The sequence below is a fragment of the Poromitra crassiceps genome (assembly GCF_964638095.1).
Source record: "Poromitra crassiceps genome assembly, chromosome: 22".
Taxonomy (NCBI): Eukaryota; Metazoa; Chordata; class Actinopteri; order Beryciformes; family Melamphaidae; genus Poromitra; species Poromitra crassiceps.
Genome location: NC_139647.1, coordinates 3,016,930 through 3,036,090, shown reverse-complemented (window position 1 = coordinate 3,036,090; position 19,161 = coordinate 3,016,930). Strand labels below are relative to the sequence as shown.

Here is a 19,161-nt window from a genome sequence, read left to right as displayed (position 1 = left end):
AGGTGATTATCCTGCCGATAATCTTAATAATATCCTGTAGTGCGTGGTGCGCCACATTTACAAATCTTGTAGTGTGTGCATGTTTGAGATTCTAGGGAAGATAATCTGGAAGATTCTCCTGTAGTGCGTGTCACAGCCAGATTTCAAAATCGGCTAAGATTGTCAGAATCTTGTAGTCTGAGCCCAGCTTTAGTCTCTTCTGAGAAAGATTGTCTCCAGGGTCTGAAAAGTTGTCTCGAGTTGGATGCAGCCAAGTTTGTGAGGCAGTGTTGTGACTGTGAGCATCCAAGCTAACACGTCGGCTGATGCCCGGTGGCCTGGACTGAATTTTTTTTTTTTTTTTTTTTTTTTTTTTTATTAACCAAAAAACTTGGAATATATTCGAACGAATTCGGGCAATTAAAGTTCGTTCGAACTTTATTTGGGAAAAAGTGACAGCCCTAGTATATGCGCTAAATTCACATGTCAAATTTGGTTATGCTGTGAATTCATCTCGTGTTGTCCCCACTTGCATGTGACAAAGGCAATAAAACACGTATTACAATTCTGTCTGCAGCCATTGCAGGACGCTGATTCCGCGATACTTCCGAAGTATCTTTGAGGGGGGCGCCACTGAGCTGTTCTACGTGTTGAAGCATCCAAAGGAGTCCTTCCACAGCAACTTTGTGTCTCTGGACTGTGACCAGTGCACCATGGTGACCCAGAACGGCAAGCCTATGTTCACACAGGTAACAGTTGCCTTCACACTACCATCATGAGAAATACACGCTCTTCCCTGCTGGATGACTTATCAGTTAGTCTGATGTCCAACCTTGTTGGTCTCCTCTGGGCCCTCAGGTGTGTGTGGAGGGACGTCTGTACCTCGAGTTCATGTTCGACGACATGATGAGGATCAAGACGTGGCACTTCAGCATCAGACAACACAGAGAGGTCCTCCCAAGGAGCATCTTAGCCATGCATGTAAGTCCCAGACAGACACACGCAATTCACATCTACACATAGTCGAATTAATTCACATCTACCGGTACATAGTCAATTAATTCACATCTACACATAGTCCAATTAATTCACATCTACATAGTCAATTAATTCACATCTACACATAGTCCAATTAATTCACATCTACATAGTCAATTAATTCACATGTACACATAGTCCAATTAATTCACATCTACATAGTCAATTAATTCACATCTACACACAGTCCAATTAATTCACATCTACATAGTCAATTAATTCACATCTACACATAGTCCAATTAATTCACATCTACATAGTCAATTAATTCACATCTACACATAGTCCAATTTTAATTCACATCTACATAGTAAATTAATTCACATCTACACATAGTCCAATTAATTCACATCTACATAGTCAATTAATTCACATCTACACACAGTCCAATTAATTCACATCTACATAGTCAATTAATTCACATCTACACATAGTCCAATTAATTCACATCTACATAGTCAATTAATTCACATCTACACATAGTCCAATTAATTCACATCTACATAGTCAATTCACATCTACACATAGTCCAATTAATTCACATCTACATAGTCAATTCACATCTACACATAGTCCAATTAATTAGTGTTGTTCCTCACTTGTTCTCCTCCCGACATGTAGGATCCCCAGATGCTGGATCAGCTGGCTAAAAATATCACGAGATGTGGGCTGTCCAACTCCACACTCAACTACCTCCGTGTAAGTCAACTCCCTGTTCAGCACATTTCTCTTTGGTGGCTCAGTCATTGGATGAAGTTGCTGCTACACACATCAGTTTGCCAACACTTCATCTTGTCCCTCTCGTTTCTTCTCTTGATCCGTCCTCAGCTATGTGTGATACTGGAGCCCATGCAGGAGCTGATGTCCAGGCATAAGACCTACAGCCTGAGCCCCAGAGACTGTCTCAAGACCTGCCTCTTCCAAAAGTGGCAGAGGATGGTGGCACCTCCAGGTAGCGCACGCACACACACACACACACACACACACACACACACACACACACACACACACACACACACACACACACACACACACACTTTAAAAAAAATCCCATGACATGATTGTGTTTCCCTCACATTTATTTAGCTGTGGTGCTCAGTGTAGGACATTTTTAGGGGCATTCTGAGATTTATTTGGGGCATTTTTTCCCTTGTCCCCTGGCTAATTTCCTACACTGGTGGTGCTTCACACACACAAAAAAAAATTGCACTAAAGCAGAATTGTTCATATCATGGTCAAATAAGATCTTAGAAAAGAGGCATTCTTAAACTTCGCTAACACTGAGAGTGGAACATAACCTGGAGTGAATCTGGATCTCAAAATCTAAAATATACCCTCCTGTTCATCTACCCAAAAAATAATCTTCAAGAAGCATCGATTGATACAGATGTAACCAACTACTTAATAACATTGATTTATACAGATGTAACTAACTACTTAATAACATTGATTGATACATTACAGATGTAACTACTTAATAACATTGATTTATACATTACAGATGTAACTAACTACATAATAACATTGATTGATACATTACAGATGTAACTACTTAATAACATTGATTGATACAGATGTAACTAACTACTTAATAACATTGATTTATACAGATGTAACTAACTACTTAATAACATTGATTGATACATTACAGATGTAACTACTTAATAACATTGATTTATACAGATGTAACTAACTACTTAATAACATTGATTTCTAGCTGAGCCAGCCAGACAAGCGCCAAACAAGCGGCGGAAAAGGAAGGTGTCGGGTGGCAGCACCATGAGCTCCGGCGCAGGCACCAATAACAACACCAACAGCAAGAAGAAGAGTCCAGCCAACAGCTTCTCTCTCTCCAGCCAGGTACCTGTAAGCATACCATCTACTTGAACCCTCTATCTGCACCTCCAAGCTTAGCAGAGCAGAGGGTGGAGGAGGGGTCGAAGCTTTGCGGGCATAGAGGGGTGGTAGTGGGGGGTTGTTAATGGGTTTTGGGAGCGGGTGTAGTAGCTGGAGGTCCAGGATAGAGCCACCTTAGAAGGTCTTCTGGAGGTGGGGTTGGGAGGGGGTGGTGTGGCTGATTCTCTATATTTCTACTCAGCATTAGGTTTAGTGAGTAGTTTCTAGTGTCTATAGACCCCCTGATGTGAACCAGTGATGGGCAGTCCCTGGTCCTCTGGGGCCACAGGCTTATGGGTTCATATAGTGGAGGTGTAAGTGACCTCGATACCTCAGACACAGCAGGCACAGATGTGGGTCCATATCTCAGTAATGCTTAATGGGTTTGGGGGCCATGTGGGGGGTTAGGGGTTACCTATTCCTGCATTTGTGTTCAGGAACACCTTGCTCTGATTTCCAGTTAGGCTTTCTCTCTAAATCCGCTGTATCAACTTGGTTTACAAACGTACAGAGTTAAGCACTAAAGCCTGTCGGAGCACACGGTTCACGCGGCGCTGCTTTACGTCGTTTGCTTTACTTGGTTGCTTGATTGAGTGAACGAGACCCGAGGTGGAATGAAAACCCCCCCACCGTGATGCAGCACTCAAGGATCAGGGATGCCCACTCACTGCTGGCCAGTAGGGAGGCGCCCTCGAGCCCAGCTCTCAGAGCAGGGCCCAGGGAGTGAGGGCCAAACGGCCCGACTCGGCGGTCTCGGTCGGGTTAGAGGAGCTGTTTGAAAACCAGAGGAAACGACACAACGTCGTGATGTTGTGAGTGTGTTCGGCCAGCAGAGGACGTTAATACCTCAGAAATGGGCTTTTTTTACAGTTTCATTTGTCACCTCAAATGCATTCCATCAACGAGTTAAAAGTAAAAAAAATCGGAATTGAGTTAGAAGAACGCACCTATACTGCCATAGGCCAAAACCTTTACCATTCTAGCCCATCCGTGCAGTCAAGTCATTCCGCACAGCGGCCCCCTGTAATATGGGGATAATGTGTACCGGCCCTTGCTGTCCCCTTTAGGACGTGATGATGGTGGGAGAGCCCACTCTGATGGGAGGGGAGTTTGGTGACGAAGACGAGCGTCTGATCACGCGGCTGGAGAACACGCAGTTCGATGGGGCGAATGGCCTGGAGGATGAGGACAGTTTCAACAGCTCACCTGCGCTGGGGGCACACTCGCCCTGGAACAACAAGGCTCCCTCCAGCCAGGAGAGCAAGAATGACTCCCAGTCGTCCCAGTAGAGGGCGCTGAGCTTCCTACCCCGCCCCCCCCCTCCCCAACACTTAAGCCTACTGGGATCCGCCTGAGCCAACACACTAGGGGAGAGAAGTCAGGGAGGGTGTGGCCTCGAGCACTTGTCTGCTCACTACGGACAGTTTTTTGTGATTTTTTGTTTTTTGCTTTGTTTTGTTTGCCTTTTTTTTTTTTTAAGCCGAAGGGAGAGCGGTTAGGGAAAAGCAATACGCCGATTGGCTGAAAAGAGCGATGTGCTGTCACATGACGCCGGACAAGGGGGGAGGGGTTTCCTCCTGCTCTCGCTCCCTCACATGGTGTCAGATGCGCTCAGTGGTGCTCTAGCCTGGTCAAAAACCCATCCTGATCACATGACCTCACGTCCTGTTTCGCTCTCCCTCCCGCCCCCAGCGATTTCCACACAGTTCAATCAGCAACCTGCCTCATAGTTGACAACGTAAACCGGCCAATCAGGGCAACAGTAATGGCGGCTCCCGAAGCAACAAGCGGTAACGTTAACGTTAGTCGAGTAAAACCCAGCCATAAGTGCAGTTATTGCAGAAACGGACTCGATAACAACAATTAAAACAAGAACAAGAGTCTGCAGTAGCGGAGTTTTATCGGCGCAAAATACTTTTCTTCAGAGTGGATTTGGCGACACTGATTGGCTGAAGGAGTTGTCTGTCAAGGCAAGTACTCCCGCCCACGGAAAAATCGCTGTGACTGGCCGGAAGTCCAAGCGGAACGTGCGATCACGTGATCAGGGTGGGTTTTTTGACCCGGCTAGTGGTGCTGCTCAGCCCTGGCCCTGGTTTGCTGGGCTCCATCTCCTCTGGCGTGTCAGTCCAGTCAGTCAGCAGTGTGTGTGTGTGCGTGTGTTTTCCCCCCATCATCGCTCGCCACAGCGTTTGAGCCACAGTTGGTCTGTCCTGTTGTCCCGAGTGCTCGCTCAAGCGGGTTCTTGTTCCAACCTCGGGTCTCGGCGTGCGTTTGTTTCCTTGACTTGTTTCTGTTGTGCTCACTGTCACAGGGAAGTAATGCTCAGCTTTGATTTCACGTTTTTGTTATGTTCCAGCCTGCTGTAGAAACTGTGTGCAACCTTTTAAGTTATCAAAACAATCCAACGCTCGCTTTTTAAAAACTCAATTATTTGTTTTTGTAGGACCTGGTTGGAACAAAAACCTGTACAGTGCCGGAGCTTGAGGACCGGAGTTGAGAACCACTACGCTAAATCTTAAACAACACACACACGCAAACATTGACACACACTCATACAAATACACACACTGACACACACACACACACACACACACACACACACACACTCACTCAACATCACCCACAGCATAAAACATTGAGGTACTGGAGAGAGGTGGTACGCAGCATGTCTGGACCAGAGCACCAGACGCTACAGAAGTGTGTTTTTATTTTCTATGTTTTCAATTTTGTTTTGAATTTTTTATTTTTGTAAACAATTTCTAAAAAATAAAACCGACAAGCAAACAAACAAACAAACAAACAAACAAAAAACACCCCAGAATATTCTTTGCACTGTTTTCCACTGTAACTCCAATCTATTTTTCTTATGAATTTGATGGTGTATTTTTGTTCTTTCTTATTACCGCTAATGTAATAACTGTAAAACATCTGAAACCTGTGGCAGGACAAGAGAACCTACGGTATATTAATGTATATTGCTGTTAGATCTTTCTTATTGTGATGGTTATTATAACTTTCATGTGAGTCTCTGCTTGATATAATGTCATCAATCTGTGTCGGACATCGCATTGACGTCATGAAAATCCATTCGCTTTGATGCTAGAAAGACAGGTTTTGGCGAGAACAAAGCCAGTGTTTAGTTCATCTGGTTTGATTTGAGTCCAAAAGCAGAACGATGGATCGCAGTTTCCCCACTACCGTAAATTCCGGACTATAAGGCGCACCGGTGTATAAGCCGCACCTGCAAAGTTGACTATTTTTTTCTTATATAAGCCGCACCGGACTATAAGCCGCGGGTGTTTTAATGGTATTTTTTTTTATTGTGTTTTAATGTTTAATTACCATATGTAATGCTCCCATTTATTAACATTTCAACAAAACAACATAACACAACACCACCTGTGTTGTTATTTACAGTGCACACAGTGTCATACAGTGTCATACAGTGTCATACAGTGTGGTGAAAAGAGGGCAAGAGAGGAAATTAAAACAGAAGTGGATTTATAGTTAGAAAGAGTGCTAAAAAAGAGAGATTTTTTTTTTTTTTTAAATCCATAGATAAGCCGCACCGTTATATAAGCCGCAGGGGCCAAAAAAGGCCAAAAAACGGGAAAAAAGGTGCGGCTTATGGTCCGGAATTTACAGTAAATTGTCATCAAGCGCCTGGTTTTGGATCTGTTGTCTTGTCATGGCAGAACTGTTTTGCTTTGTCTTGAAATCTCTTATCTGGGTGTCCTCTCTTTAGAAAAAACATGCTACAGAAATGTCTCAAAATTTGCTACATTTTAGAAAAAACAATTTTGACAGGATTGTAAAATAAGAAGAAAAGAAAAAAAGACTTTTGTATTAACTTAAGTTTCCCAGGAATGTTTTTAATCACAATTAAGAAAGCTACAGACCAAGGAGCTACATGTAAAATTCTTTAGATATTGATTACGCTATGCTGTTTGTTTTATTAAGACCCCCCCCCCAAATGTTTGTGTCTGTGCTTGTATATTTTTAGGTAGTAGTTTCTGTAAAAGTTAGTCTATGTATTCCTCCCCTAGAACCCTGAGCAACTCAATCTAATGTAAAGAGATGAAAACGCCTCTTCAAAGTTTTTTTTTTTAACATGATTTTTAACGGTACAATCACTGATAAAAAAAAATAATTTTGGCTTCATTTCAGCAAACTGTATTTATTTTTCTATGTAGTGATGATCTGTTTGGGCCCAGCTCACGTCTACAATACTCATGATGAGAATATGTGGGGGAATTTGGGGAGCTGCTTTGTCAGATAACGCTGTTCCCATAGCGATGTTTGTTCACTCCTCGTTATCTCGGCCTTGATCAGAGTTAATACTTACTCCAATTGTTTAATATCTTAATGGATAGCTCCAGGGATACTTAACGGCCATTTTCTGCTCATTTATCACAGTTGTTTGTTTCCATTGTATCTGAAAATGTACCCTACACACACACCGACAACCCATAAATTAACCAGTTTAGCGAGTAAATATGTTAACCTCCAAGTTGGCTGTTAATCTGTAAAGTTGCTCTGTTGTGTGGTAATTGGGGATGAAACGATCATGGTTAACCTTGATAGAATTCCCTTATGCTAACCCGTTTCATATTTTCATTCTTAAAACCATGTTACTGTGATTACAGTGCTTTGCAAAACACTTTAAAGTCCCTGGAAACCAAAATCCACAAAAACCTTCTAACTATTAAATTTAGGGTCTTATGTGAGTATATTACTTATACTTATTTGGCTGGTGGCTTATTAACATAGGTTCCTGTGATGTGATGAACTCAAACTGCTAAATAATTAAAAAATATTTCTGGTTTCCAGGGACTTTAAATGCTGTCCATCAACCAAAGTTAGCAACAGTCTCCCACGCGGCCTTGGTGAAATGATTTCAGCGAGTGTATCGGTAATACTGATAACCGTGATCATTTTGGTCAACATTCGTGATATGACCTCTTCATATTGTTTCATCTTCTAGTGGTGATGCGTCCTCTGAAGAAGAGCCTCCATGTTTCTCCTCAGATGCTGGAGTCTTGCACACTGGAGCAACTTTTCACACATTTCTATGCCCGCCCTTTAAGCAAATGTCATTTCAATAGCTTTATGAGGTATTTGATGTACGTTGCCAGATACACACGAAACCTGTAACTGGTGAATGAATACAGAAAGGCAAGTAAATAGTTTAGTAATGGCAGAAGATGCCGACCATTTGTCTGGCGTGTTAATCCTGTCTTGGAGGGGAAATGCATATCATTGCATTAGTCTTTCCTAATTCAGATACAATTATAGCATCTTGAAAACTTGTTTTCTATTGGCTTCAGTGTCATGCCAAGATCTTAGCTCAGCTTTGGGGTTAATTATGGATTATTGGGTAATTTTCAGGTTTCACCACCAGGTGTCTCCCGGAGCAAAACAAAAAGACCGAGCAGACGGTCTCAAATTCCTCCGTCCATGCTGTGTGTAAATCCACATTGAGCTGCGGGCTGTCCTGTGGGAAACCTCTGATCATTGTCTCTTTAGCGCCCCCTAGTCTACGTTTGTGGCGTATCAGTTCAGCAGACACACAACAGAATCTAGGGGCAAAACTTCAACACCTTCTGTTCCCTATAGACAACTTTGACAATACTTAGGGAATTAAAGTCTTATGAGACAGACGAAATGGCAGTGCACCCATAGCTGGCTCCTGTAGCGCCTCACCATAGGGGCGATTTGATATATATATTTTGCCTAGTTTCTGTCATTGATAATTCATGTATGGTATCAATAAAGATGAATTTTCACTGAAATACTCCCAATTATGCTCTTTATTTTGGTCAGCTGTAATGATTTTTAATAGACTCGGCTAAACCATCAGATCTGGTTCAAAGATGTTTGGGCAAGTCTGACCTCAGTGGATTGGTGAAATATTTATTATAATTTCTTTACAATATTTTATTTTTCAAGTTTCCCTAAAACGGAACAAGACAAACAAACATTATTATTATTATTATTAATAATACATTTAAACATTCCCTCTGAAGACAAAGTGCTCCTTGTCATGCTCAATGGAGATATACAGTAACTATTCCCAATGCAATTTACTGAATCTTATGTATTGAAATCGCAACTGAACCTGACTGGAATGTGAGCAATTCCTGTTGAAATACAGCACTTTTGAGAGCCGCATGTCACCTGTTTTTGCCTGCCAAGCTTGAGGTGATGTAGGAGCTGATGGAGGTTATGTAGGAGCTGGTGGAGGTGATGTAGAAGTTGGTGGAGGTGGTGTAGGAGCTGATGGAGGTGATGTAGAAGTTGGTGGAGGTGATGTAGGAGCTGGTGGAGGTGATGTAGGAGCTGATGGAGGTGATGTAGAAGTTGGTGGAGGTGATGTAGGAGCTGGTGGAGGTGATGTAGGAGCTGATGGAGGTGATGTAGAAGTTGGTGGAGGTGATGTAGGAGCTGGTGGAGGTGATGTAGGAGCTGATGGAGGTGATGTAGAAGTTGGTGGAGGTGATGTAGGAGCTGATGGAAGTGATGTAGGAGCCGATGGAAGTGGTGTAGGAGCTGATCGAGGTGGTGTAGGAGCTGGTGGAGGTGATGTAGAAGTTGGTGGAGGTGATGTAGGAGCCGGTGGAAGTGGTGTAGGAGCTGATGGAGGTGATGTAGGAGCCGATGGAAGTGATGTAGGAGCTGATGGAGGTGGTGTAGCAGTTGGTGGAGGTGATGTAGGAGCCGATGGAAGTGGTGTAGGAGCTGATGGAGGTGGTGTAGGAGCTGACGGAGGTGATGTAGGAGCTGATGGAGGTGATGTAGGAGCCAATGGAGGTGATGTAGGAGCTGACGGAGGTGATGTAGGAGCTGATGGAGGTGATGTAGGAGCCAATGGAGGTGATGTAGGAGCTGACGGAGGTGGTGTAGGAGCTGATGGAGGTGATGTAGGAACTGATGGAGGTGATGTAGGAGCTGATGGAGGTGATGTAGGAACTGATGGAGGTGGTGTAGTAGCTGATGGAGGTGATGTAGGAGCTGATGGAGGTGATGTAGGAACTGATGGAGGTGGTGTAGGAGCTGATGGAGGTGATGTAGAAGTTGGTGGAGGTGATGTAGAAGTTGGTGGAGGTGATGTAGAAGTTGGTGGAGGTGATGTAGGAACTGATGGAGGTGATGTAGAAGTTGGTGGAGGTGGTGTAGAAGTTGGTGGAGGTGATGTAGGAGCTGATGGAGGTGATGTAGGAACTGATGGAGGTGATGTAGAAGTTGGTGGAGGTGGTGTAGGAGCTGATGGAGGTGATGTAGGAACTGATGGAGGTGATGTAGAAGTTGGTGGAGGTGATGTAGGAGCCGATGGAAGTGGTGTAGGAGCTGATGGAGGTGGTGTAGGAGCTGGTGGAGGTGATGTAGAAGTTGGTGGAGGTGATGTAGGAGCCGATGGAAGTGGTGTAGGAGCTGATGGAGGTGATGTAGGAGCCGATGGAAGTGATGTAGGAGCTGATGGAGGTGGTGTAGGAGCTGGTGGAGGTGATGTAGAAGTTGGTGGAGGTGATGTAGGAGCCGATGGAAGTGGTGTAGGAGCTGATGGAGGTGGTGTAGGAGCTGGTGGAGGTGATGTAGAAGTTGGTGGAGGTGATGTAGGAGCCGATGGAAGTGGTGTAGGAGCTGATGGAGGTGGTGTAGGAGCTGATGGAGGTGATGTAGGAGCTGGTGGAGGTGATGTAGAAGTTGGTGGAGGTGATGTAGGAGCCGATGGAAGTGGTGTAGGAGCTGATGGAGGTGGTGTAGGAGCTGATGGAGGTGGTGTAGGAGCTGATGGAGGTGGTGTAGGAGCTGATGGAAGTGATGGAGGTGATGTAGAAGCTGATGGAGGTGGTGTAGGAGCTGATGGAAGTGGTGGAGGTGGTGTAGGAGCTGATGGAAGTGATGGAGGTGATGTAGGAGCTGATGGAGGTGATGTAGAAGCTGATGGAGGTGATGTAGGAGCTGATGGAAGTGATGTAGGAGCTGATGGAAGTGGTGGAGGTGGTGTAGGAGCTGATGGAAGTGATGGAGGTGGTGTAGGAGCTGATGGAGGTGATGTAGAAGCTGATGGAGGTGGTGTAGGAGCTGATGGCCATTTTGGGTCATGAGAAAAGAGCGATGGGAACTGGAGCTGCAATGATGACAGAATCGTGACGACAGCAATAAATGTCAGAATGGCCATAGATGGCTGCTTGGAGCAGATTAGGCAGAGCGGGGTGTCTGCTTTGTCTGCCAAGCCTGTGAATCATGCCGGCTCTACAGATGTACTGTTTGACTGAAAAAGACTGCAAAAATGTGGGTGGAGGAGAAAGCGCTGAGTGCAGACTCTTTAGCGAGAAGATAAGTGATTCGGATGAAATATTTAGGCCTGGGTTTCTACAGTGAATGGTACAGGAGTCACCAACACATCACAGCCAACTTGCCAGCAACCACTGACAGAATGATTGTAAGAAATAGCCTACTACTTTTAATCACTTAGAGCAGGGGGGTTCTCAAAGTTTTGATGACTGAGGGCCAATTTAGGGACTCGACATTGAATTGAGGGCCTCCCAAGAAAAAAACGGACCACAAAATTTCATGAAAAATCTTTTCTATACTCTAATAACCTATTTTCTATACTGTAATAGCCTATTTTATATACTGCCATAGCCTATTGATAGTATTATGTTACATCACCACACGGCCATCTTGGTAGGAAAGCAGCAGGTGATTGTGATCAATTAACAGGTGATTACAATCAAGTGACACAACCAGCCAATGAGCTGTGTGTATTGTAGCGCCATATTGGTAGGAAATGCTTGTGACGTCATGGGAATACTATGAATTCTAGACTAAAAGTCATGACAGTTGTGATTGTGAATCATGTGAAAATGTACAGTATGTTGTGCTTTCTAGAGGAGAAAAGAAGACCATTTGTCCATTTGTAGATGTTTTAAATACACATACGCACGCGCACACACACGCACGCGTGCGCACACAAACACACACACACACACACACACACACACACACACACACACACACAGACATACACACACCTGCCAACATTAGGCTGTGAAAAAGAGGACCCCTTTGAAAATGTTTCCCCCCTCGCCAAAATGTTCCCATAACTTGTAACTTAGCGTTATTTAATCCACTTCCCGACAAGCTAGCATGACGTGGTCGCTACCACCAATGCCTTTAGGTCTTCTAGTTTCATATGATACCAGAAACTTCACACTGGCTTTAAAAGTCATCGTTCCCGAGGGCCGCAAATTGAGAACCCCTGACTTAGAGCTTGTGTATGAACATTTCTTGCCTCCTTATGTCTCTGTATCTAGTGTCTCTCTTACTTAGATGGGGGCACAAGAAGGTGTTTTCAAGTGATTTCCCCAAGCTATTGTTCCAGGAATGTTGAGGAGAAATCCTTGGGAGGATTTCTGAGAAATCCTGATTCCTGAATCCTGATTTCGGAGAAATCCTTGGAAGGATTTCTGAGAAATCCTGATTCCTGATTTCGGAGAAATCCTTGGAAGGATTTCTGCTGTGTTGGCAGCGTTTCAGGCCTGGCCAACAAGATGTTATCCCTGGGCCACTGGATCAAGATTCAAGAAGTCAGTGCAGAGGCTGCTGGGAAACAGAGGCTGCTGGGAAACGGAGGCTGCTGGGAAACAGAGGCTGCTGGGAAACGGAGTCACGGCAGACGAAAGGATCAGCCAGTAATTGATGACTTTGTCTGTTGAAGTGAACCAGGGGTGAGCGAGTAGTGATTGGCACCTGAGAAGGTAGGCACCACGCATTCATTTCCCCCTCTGACGCAAACAGGTGCCAGTTTTTGGTAGCACCATATTATTTAAGTTTTCTTTTTTTTTCTTTTTTTCAAAACTTTCCCCTCATAGGATTCCTTGGAACTTTTCTTTCTGTCACTGAGAACATACCGAGGAGACAAAAAAATCCATTGAGTTTGCTTGTGTTGCAATTAGCGAGAGGGTTGAACCCTCATTTTGACTGGACTATTTCCTCTGTAGCGATAACGATGCAGAATGTAATATCATCTTTCATGTCTGGCACAGTGTCGTCTCAGAACCTACACCAGAGGATTCGGTGTCAGAGCCGCGCTACAAAGAGCAGTCAGTATCACACAGCACACCAAATTCAAAGTAGGCCTATATTTAGACTTGACTAACATCAGTAATCGCTCCACTCGCGCTACAAAGTGGTGCTCCTGCACAAGTATGGCTGCCTTCTAAATTAACACCGTACAGTCTCCATCTTGTCCCAACATGGTTCGTGTTCACCTGAAGAAGGTATCTCGTTGCTACAATAGGCACAGCTTAATCTCTGGCTCCACCAATGAAACCACGGTTATATTCCTGCCTCGCCTTGTTTGGCTGCAAGTCTTTTCAGGCTGAGAAGGGTGATGGGGGGGAGGGGGAGGGGGGGGGCTCTCTTAGAAGATCTTTTTGAGGTGTTCTCGGCAATCATTTGGTCTCATCTGTTCTCATGAACATGTTCTCAAGCGTGTCCATCCCTCTTATCGTTGATCCTCTGCACATTTTTGGCTTTGCCGTTACTTGTTTGAACACCTTTAGGCGCAGGCTATTGTAGCTGTAAACAAGCTCTATTGCCAGAAAATGACTTGAACGCCCATATCGATTATTAACAGATCTTTGATTGTTTCTTATTGACGTGAAAACACAAGTGAAGTTTGAGACAAACATTTAAAAGCAGCATGTTCTGTCTGAACTGTCAGTCTCCCAAATCCTGGTTTGTTGTTGGATCCCAGTGAGATATTGTCACAGAGATAAATGCAGGCCATATGATCCAGCCACCCCCCTCTCTGCTGACCCGCCCCCTTTCTCCGGACCCGCCCCCTTTCTCCTGACAAACGCACACACTTGAGAATCTAGAAAAAAGCAATGTGGGAGACCTTTTGTGAAACCCTTTCAATTATCTGCGTCGTTGCGACCCTCCCACTCTTTCCCACGTCACTCCCTGCTTCTCTCTCTCCAAGACCCTCCCTCTCTCCCTCCTCCTCCCTCCCTCTCTCCTCCTCCCTCCCTCTCTCCCTCCTCCTCCCTCCCTCCCTCTCTTCAGTCTGAGTGCCAGTGTTTCTCCAGGCGCACAGACAGTCCACTCCAACTCCACAGCGCGAGCAGAGCCTATCAGGTTCCCACGGGAATAGTCAACACCCCTGCAGGCCTGAGCAACCTTACCCTAACACACCTGAGGAGACCGACCAACCGGCCGACGGGAGAGACCGTCCTCCACTGTCCCGCCACACAGCCAAGGTGAGTTGTCCCTGTCCCCCTGGAGACAGAACAGGTCCTTTTCCCCACCCCCCATGTCCTCCCTCCTATTTCTTTTTCCTCTGACTCTTCCCTTATCGTCTCCTCTCTTCGCTGTAAACGGACTCTTTAGGATCCCTCTGTGTGTGTCTGTCCTCTGCTGTCCCACCCGCACCGAGACCAGAGGGAAAAGTAGCCGCGCTGCTCAGACAGTCACAGTTTGTTTCCAGAGCTCCAGTGAGTAAATAGCCCACAGGCTGCTGGGTTAAAGAGATGAGCGTGCTCTCGCAGTAGCAGTGTCTTCAGAGAAGACAAGAGTGTCTTCTTCTCCCTCTGAGGGAGTAACTGCGTTCACTTTTTTTGCCAGCTTAGCCTTGAAGAATTCTCCGCTTTCGAGGGCTGCTCCTACAAAAGGCGTAGAACTTGGGACAGGGTAAAGGAGAGACCAGTGGGATTTGATGTGCTGATAGTGTCTCTTGCTGGTGTCTCAGCGAGCGGTGTCTCTTTTCACTGTGCTTTGTGAGGCAAAGCAAGGTTGGCTGAGTCTGGATAAACAGTGGCGATGCAGGTACAGGTATACGAGGCTTCAGTGTTGACACTATGAACATGATCTCACACCACAAGGAAGGACCAGGGGAGATTGTCTAATATTATATTTGTTTTTTCATCTGCTGGAAGACTTTGTCTGTAACTTAGATGCTAGGTGCCTCAGTGTGTGCTGTGCTACAGGACTGCCTCAGGCTGATCTAGGCAGGGCTGCTGCTGTGTCAATATTTCTCCATAAGCAGAGCACGAAACACAGCGTTAAAGGGCAGCGTTTAATAAATACACACGCAGGCGTCAACATTCAGATATCCCCGTTTACAAAATGCCACTTCTTCTGTTTCTTCTACATAACCGTGTCGTTTTTTCTCTCCCTCTGCTATTCTATATCCCAGAGAGGTTCTCAAATGTTTTTCAGCCAAGGACCTCCCTTACAAGATAGAAAATATACCGGGGACCCCCCTCATTCTGATTTGTGATTTTGGGCTAAGCTTAATTGTTTCCACGGTAACATGCTTGACTTTTAAATTGACAGGTCTGTTAGATTAGAATGTAATCCATCTGAACCATTTTAGATTTAAAGCACACAATATTTCCGTTGAACTATGAATCTTTTGCAACAAAAAGTTATTTTTATTTCCTGAAAACGTTTCGCGGACCCCCGGACCCCTGGGGGTCCCCGGACCCCCATTTGAGAACCACTGCTAATGCTATATCCAACTGTGCAACGACCTGGTTCTCTATGACTCAACACGTCACAGACTCTACTTCTGTATCCGATGTGAGTGTGGTGGAGGAGATGTGTCAGCGTGTTTCACACTTCCTGTCTGTTCTTCCCCCCTTTTGTCTCCAGACGTACTGAGAAGAAGCTCGTGCCATGAAGGCGACCGCACGGTAAACCTGCTTCTCTCCAGCCAAGTCTTTCCCCTCAGCCAGTCTCGCCTGTAGGCATGTCCCACCTGTAGGCAGTCTTTTCCCCCAGCCAGTCTCACCTGTAGGCATGGGGCCATCTGAGTGTACGACGAGGGGATGGAGGCGGAGGCAGGGTGGCGCCGGAGCGTTCGGGGCCGGGGTAGGAGTGCTCCTCCTGGGGCTGCTCAGCCTGGCCCAGGCCACCCCTCCTCCCCAGGCAGCCTGTCCAGCATCAGTGGCCCGGCAGAGGCTCGCCCAGCCGGCGTACCGGGACAGCACGGGAGGCGATAACGGAGCGGGCTTCATGGCCGGCGTGGTCCAGTCCTTCCTCCACACGGTCCAGCCCAACCCCTTCCCTCAAGGTCAGTGTCGGCTCTCTGTGCTCTTTCTCATTCATCAACCATCTAGAGCAGGTGTTACATTTCCAAGTGTGACCAGGGGGGAAAAGGATGCAACATAAAACACAACAAACCCGGGGGACAAAGGAGACAAGAGAAGTTACAATAATCAGGTTTTATTACTAAAATAAGGTTAAATAAAAAAGGTGCAAATCGAACCAACTGAGGACTGCTTCCTGAAAGAGAGGAAGAGCGGTTAATAACACAAAAGCTAAGATTAAACAAATAGAATGATCACACTCTCGAAGAGTCAACAGGCGCCCCACTCTCAGTCTGAGAGTCACACTCTCTAGAAGAGTTAAAGGTTTTTGACCAACACCGATCCACAAGTGCTCAGCACCACGCACACAGCGCTGTGTGCAACACAGTTTGGGACGCCCCAACACACAGCACCAAGCTGTAAGGAATTTGGTATACACCAACACACAGCACCAAGCTGTCACGATGGCCCACTGGGGCTGACTGTCTGTCTCTCCATGCTTTTAAGCTGCAGCCTCTGATTGGCAGAGTGAATACACCTGTGCTCTCCTGCACAGGTGCCACAGCACAGGGGGGGGGAGGGCCTGGAGAGGAACAATCAAGCACAGACACTCACACGTAACAGCAGGGCTTTTTTCAAAGTCTGAGACTGTGGGCCTCCCCCCAGGAAAAGCTTGGAAAAAGGCCTCGCTCCATTCCTGGAGGCCTATTGATAGTATTCTGTTACATCACCACACGGCCATCTTGGTAGGAAAATAGCAGGTGATTGTAATCAATTAACAGGTGATTACAATCAAGTGACACAACCAGCCAATGAGCTGTGTGTATATGTAGTGCCATATTAGTAGGGAAATGCTTGTGACGTCATGTGAATACTATGAATTGGATCATGATTATATTATTTGATCTTATAGGCACTCAACAATTGGGCCTGATATTACTGTTTGACATACCTCTAAATACATAGAAATGTGTCTGTCTGAGGGTATCTATTAGTTTCTGACTATGGGAAGATAGAAAAAACTAAAATTTCCCAAAACTACTGTATCTCTGAACTATCTTTCACCAAATCACACACATTTAGGCTATTCTATGTGATCTCCTTTTGATCACTAATGTAATAACTAATGGAATATTTTTTTCACTTGCATTCACTGAGCCTCCCCTGAAACTGCTTGGAGCCCCCCTGGGGAGGGCCACCTCCCACTTAGCCTTTTAGAAAACCTCAGATCTTAGAGTAGCCGTATTCCATGTGGGGACCACCAGAGATCCTTGAGAGGGTTCCAGGGAGTCCCCAGAAAATGTATGAATTATTAAACTTCATGGATAGAAGAAGTTAATACAATAGACCCTTCTCACGGGGGCCATTTTGTGTCGAGAAGCCAGGGTAAACACAGGTGCAAGCAAAACACTAATGAGGGTTTCCAACTTCCATGATTGGAATTTGGAAACCCTCATTAGTGTTTTGCTTGCACCTGTGTTTACCCTGGCTTCTCGACACAAAATGGCCCCCGTGAGAAGGGTCTATTAGCGAATGTAGAAGAATGACTGTTTTGATCATATTTTCACTGTTCTATCTACAATACAGATAGTCATGAATTCTGGACAAAAATCAATTCAAACCATCAATCAAATATTCTCAGATTTGGCTCTGTGAGAAAAATGTCACCAAATGTCTATGAAATTTGTTCCTTGATTTAAAGTGTCTCTAAGGCAGGTTTGGATGGACAGTGTAAACGCAGCCTTAAGGCAGGTTTAACTAAGGCTCTTTTTCTCCAGGTGGTTTACAACCATAATCCAAAGCACACGCCCCTTTCACTCCCTGTGCTGGGAAAGATTTCCCTAGCAGGCTTCTTCCTGGTCGGGAAAGAGCAGGAAGAACCCTGGTTGGCCTCACTCACACAGTCAGCATGATCTGTCTGCGTGACGACTGAATGGACCGATGTGTTGCTAAAGCACCCCAAGTTTCAGACAACATAAAAATGTGGGACTTGAACTTTGAAATTCTCTAAAATGATACAGTAAAAAATGCTTGATTTTGGGTTAGTGTGTAGTAGTCAGGGTTATCTTGAATACAAACATATCAGTCATTCTCAGGATTTATCTGTTTTTCTTGCAATCACAAAATCAAAGAATAAAGTAATGTCCCTCACAATTAATAAATAAATAAATTATTTAATACTATTTTTTTTAATGGGGTTTTTTTTTTCTTTGGGGGGGATAAACCCTGGTAAAGGTGAGGTATTTAGTGACCCTCTGCTTCTCGACCATGGATGTATTAAAAGAACTGGATAGGGGACGAGCCACGCCCACCCATGCATTCGGACGGAGGTTGTTCACTGGCGCATGAAGTCATCATGAGGGGTTTTTCTTCCTGGTTTTACTTCCTGACCATGCGGCCCGAGACGAAGTGCGCATGTGTGCCATGACGTGTTCCATGACGTCTCCCACCCCTCCCACCCCATAAAAAAATATTTGATAATTAAAAGAGTCGTTTTATACTTTGAGTGACACCCGGAAAAAATTCCCCTGGGTTTAACAGCTGCCGGCGTCCCCATGCAAGTGGATGGGAATTTTCCTTTCTGGGCTGCATGGCGTCACGTGACTTGCAATACAGAGCTGCGCCACCATGTTCAAATGGCTTCACAGCCCAGCGCTATTCCTGGGGGCTTGTTCTCGACACACATCATTGCCATAAAACGATGAGCGGTTGGGCTAATCAGTAGGTGGGCATGGGAATGTTTGGATTTGGCTCAGTCAATCGTTAACCTCTCAGGTGATGTTTTTGGCCCGGCATTTCCTCCAGCAGGGCGTGATGACATCAGGCTTGTGTTACACACAAATTAGTCCCTCGTATAAAAGGGAACAAAGCAGCACCGTAATCTTCCTATGACGTGTCTTAATTTATTCTTTTATTTGGTTTTTTAATTACTTTTGTAAAGTGCTTCTGTATTTCTCCAAGCGCTTCCTGGTTGGTATCTGTTTCACAAAGCAAACAATTGTGACGAACACCTGCGCACACAAACACTGCCTAACGACCTTTGCCCAGTTGAAACTCATTTTAGATTCATTGTTAATCATCTGTTGATTAATGATTCATTTGTTGGCTACAGTCAATTGAATGATGGTTATATATTGTGATGTGGTTT

At 45.1% G+C, this 19,161-nt stretch overlaps 2 protein-coding genes across 2 annotated transcripts in view; both read left to right on the top strand.

The window, feature by feature from the left end:
* LOC310796089 (LIM domain-binding protein 1-A-like) overlaps positions 1 to 4,202 on the top strand; it is a gene marked incomplete at both ends in the record, with an annotated part of 6,475 nt that extends 2,273 nt beyond the window's left edge. The window contains 6 exons of the mRNA XM_083658240.1: positions 566 to 728; positions 838 to 960; positions 1,639 to 1,716; positions 1,846 to 1,969; positions 2,735 to 2,883; positions 3,981 to 4,202. Of these exons, the coding sequence (XP_083514366.1) occupies positions 566 to 728; positions 838 to 960; positions 1,639 to 1,716; positions 1,846 to 1,969; positions 2,735 to 2,883; positions 3,981 to 4,202 (859 nt within the window). The remainder of the gene's footprint in view (positions 1 to 565; positions 729 to 837; positions 961 to 1,638; positions 1,717 to 1,845; positions 1,970 to 2,734; positions 2,884 to 3,980) is intronic.
* Positions 4,203 to 14,044: 9,842 nt separating this feature from the next.
* The window catches only part of prom2 (prominin 2), a 28,185-nt gene continuing 23,068 nt past the window's right edge, over positions 14,045 to 19,161 (top strand). Inside the window, exons 1-2 of the mRNA XM_083658709.1 lie at positions 14,045 to 14,183; positions 15,577 to 15,997. Of these exons, the coding sequence (XP_083514835.1) occupies positions 15,724 to 15,997 (274 nt within the window). The 5' untranslated portion in view covers positions 14,045 to 14,183; positions 15,577 to 15,723. The remainder of the gene's footprint in view (positions 14,184 to 15,576; positions 15,998 to 19,161) is intronic.